The sequence below is a fragment of the Limulus polyphemus genome, unplaced genomic scaffold (genome assembly GCF_000517525.1).
Source record: "Limulus polyphemus unplaced genomic scaffold, Limulus_polyphemus-2.1.2 Scaffold164, whole genome shotgun sequence".
Lineage (NCBI taxonomy): Eukaryota > Metazoa > Arthropoda > Merostomata > Xiphosura > Limulidae > Limulus > Limulus polyphemus.
Window position 1 is genome coordinate 620,972 of NW_013665774.1, and position 2,192 is coordinate 623,163.

General features: G+C 33.5%; 1 protein-coding gene across 1 annotated transcript in view; it reads right to left on the reverse strand.

Annotated features, from left to right (window-relative positions):
• Window positions 1-605, reverse strand: part of LOC106477283 — a 60,107-nt gene extending 59,502 nt beyond the window's left edge. Inside the window, exon 1 of the mRNA XM_013937875.2 lies at window positions 522-605. Within this exon, the coding sequence (XP_013793329.1) occupies window positions 522-605 (84 nt within the window). The remainder of the gene's footprint in view (window positions 1-521) is intronic.
• Window positions 606-2,192: the final 1,587 nt, after the last annotated feature.

A 2,192-nucleotide genomic window follows, 5' to 3' on the forward strand; every position in this document is an offset into this window, starting at 1 on the left:
GACTTTAACAGGGTTTTTAAAAAACCAGGGGTCTTTGCTAACATTAATGTGTATCGAAACACATTTCGAATGTTGGGGCATCACCTATCTAGTATTCGTATGCAAAAGTTTACAAATTTGTGAAATTATTTAAGCCAGGAATTACGTTTTACCAACATCTATTTGATACTTTGTAAAAAAACAAAACTTCATAGTTTAGCAAAGGCTCCTCTCTGTGTCCGATTTAATAATAAACAGAAACTGGCAAAACTTTCCCCCGATTATTTTCCCGTTTATTTTTAATTATTTTATCATGTGAATGCCTTTTGTCTGCGAAGAGTGGTTATAATGAGTTATATTTGTCGTAAGGCAATATTAGGCTTATTGTTTTTACCCTAATACTAATGTATTACGACAAATATAATTAACTGTTTTATGTTTGGAATACATATGAATGTAGTGTTGAAGTTTTTCTTTTAATTTTTAATTGACGTTTCAATGATTATGCGTATTTTAAAATCACCGGGTAAATTCTGACTTACCATAGCATAATGACAGACGACGATGCTGCCTGATTTAAGATCTTGGAAACCACTGCAGCTTCTCATGCCGATAATCTTGGCCATGACTCTTGATTTTCAAAATATCCTTGGCACCGAAAAATACACTTAATTTCAAAATCGCAAAAATATTATGATTATCGTTAAAGAAAAATACAACAACAAAAAACGTTTAGTGGACAGTCATCGCAGAAGTTTTGTTGATAGGCATTTTTTTTCGTGAGTCGGTATACACGGATTTGCCGCCAGAGCCTTAGTAAAACTTATTACAACAACTGAACCAAAGATATAAGCGTCTAGTAATAGAAGTCAACTTGCTTGTAACGGCCCTCAACTATATTCACCGTTTCGTAGCGTTCACCGCAGATTGCGTGCATAGCCCAAGGTATCAAGAAGGAATTTTCCTCGTTGTTGAACTGCTCACAAAGAACTATCTTCACTTCCTTCCACTGTCATTGACCTCAAACCTCCTCTTTCTCCTTCTAGCCTACCCGCCAATGCTAGCGTGAAGAGCCAAATGTGTTTTACCTGCCCGGCCTTGAAGGCAAGGCAGGTTCCCGTTATTTTGCAACCTAAATGCCACAAATAGAAACTTGAATACCCTAAGTAAGGTGACACCTTTCTCAAGCATGGAAATAAACGGTTGGATCCAAGTGCACGTGCATCTACAATTTATTCAACACGAGCATTTTGTTGACAACTTCTGTGGTTTTTAGCTACAAATACTCAGTTTTTTAATTCGTAAATTTTTAAAGAGGAACATCTAAGTGATATAAATTAGAAACTTATTTTTGACTTCTCATTTTTTTAGTATTTATTTGTACAAAAAAAAATATATTACCATTTCTGAAATTAGTAAAGGTTCTTTAATTTTCACTCACCTAAAAATATATTTTTAGCGTGTCTTTTGCATTCCACGAACTGAAACAGTATTCAAACTATGAATATTATTATTCCAAGACGTACTGGAATACGTACTGAGAAATGCTATAAAAAGTAATATTTTAATTAATCTCCCCTACTTGGCACACAAGGCTTCACTTTCGCCAATCACAGAAATCTTTACTCATCATCGAATTTTTACTTCTACCATCATCCTTCAACGTATAAAAAACATTTATAATTTTCTACCATTTACCGCGATTTTTTGAATTTTCACGTTTATTTTATTTTGACCATAAACAAAAGTATTAAATATACTTGACCTGAATAAATGCTACCCGCTGGCTTAGCGGTAACTTAGAAGGTTAACGCTAACAACAGGGTTTGCATCCAAGGTGGACAGAGCTTTGTGTTTAATAACAAACAAATAAAGACTTGACTAAAACTGGAAATCAAACAAAAACTTTAAAATTCTAAATATATTAATTTGTGTTTATATATATATTTATTTATAACAAAGCCATAACCGGCTATCTGCTTTGTCCACCGAGGTGAATCGAATCTTTGATTTTAGAGTTGTAAATCGGTAGACTTACTGCTGTCCCCACCCAAAACGAACATTAAAGTTTAAATTTCAGTAAAGCTTTCAACTTTGAAGTTATAAAATTTCCGTTCCCAAAAACGAACACGAGAAACATAATTCTTTCTTTATTCATTCAACATATGTCTATGAACTTTTTATTCACTTCACAATTTCACACTACTTTGCCT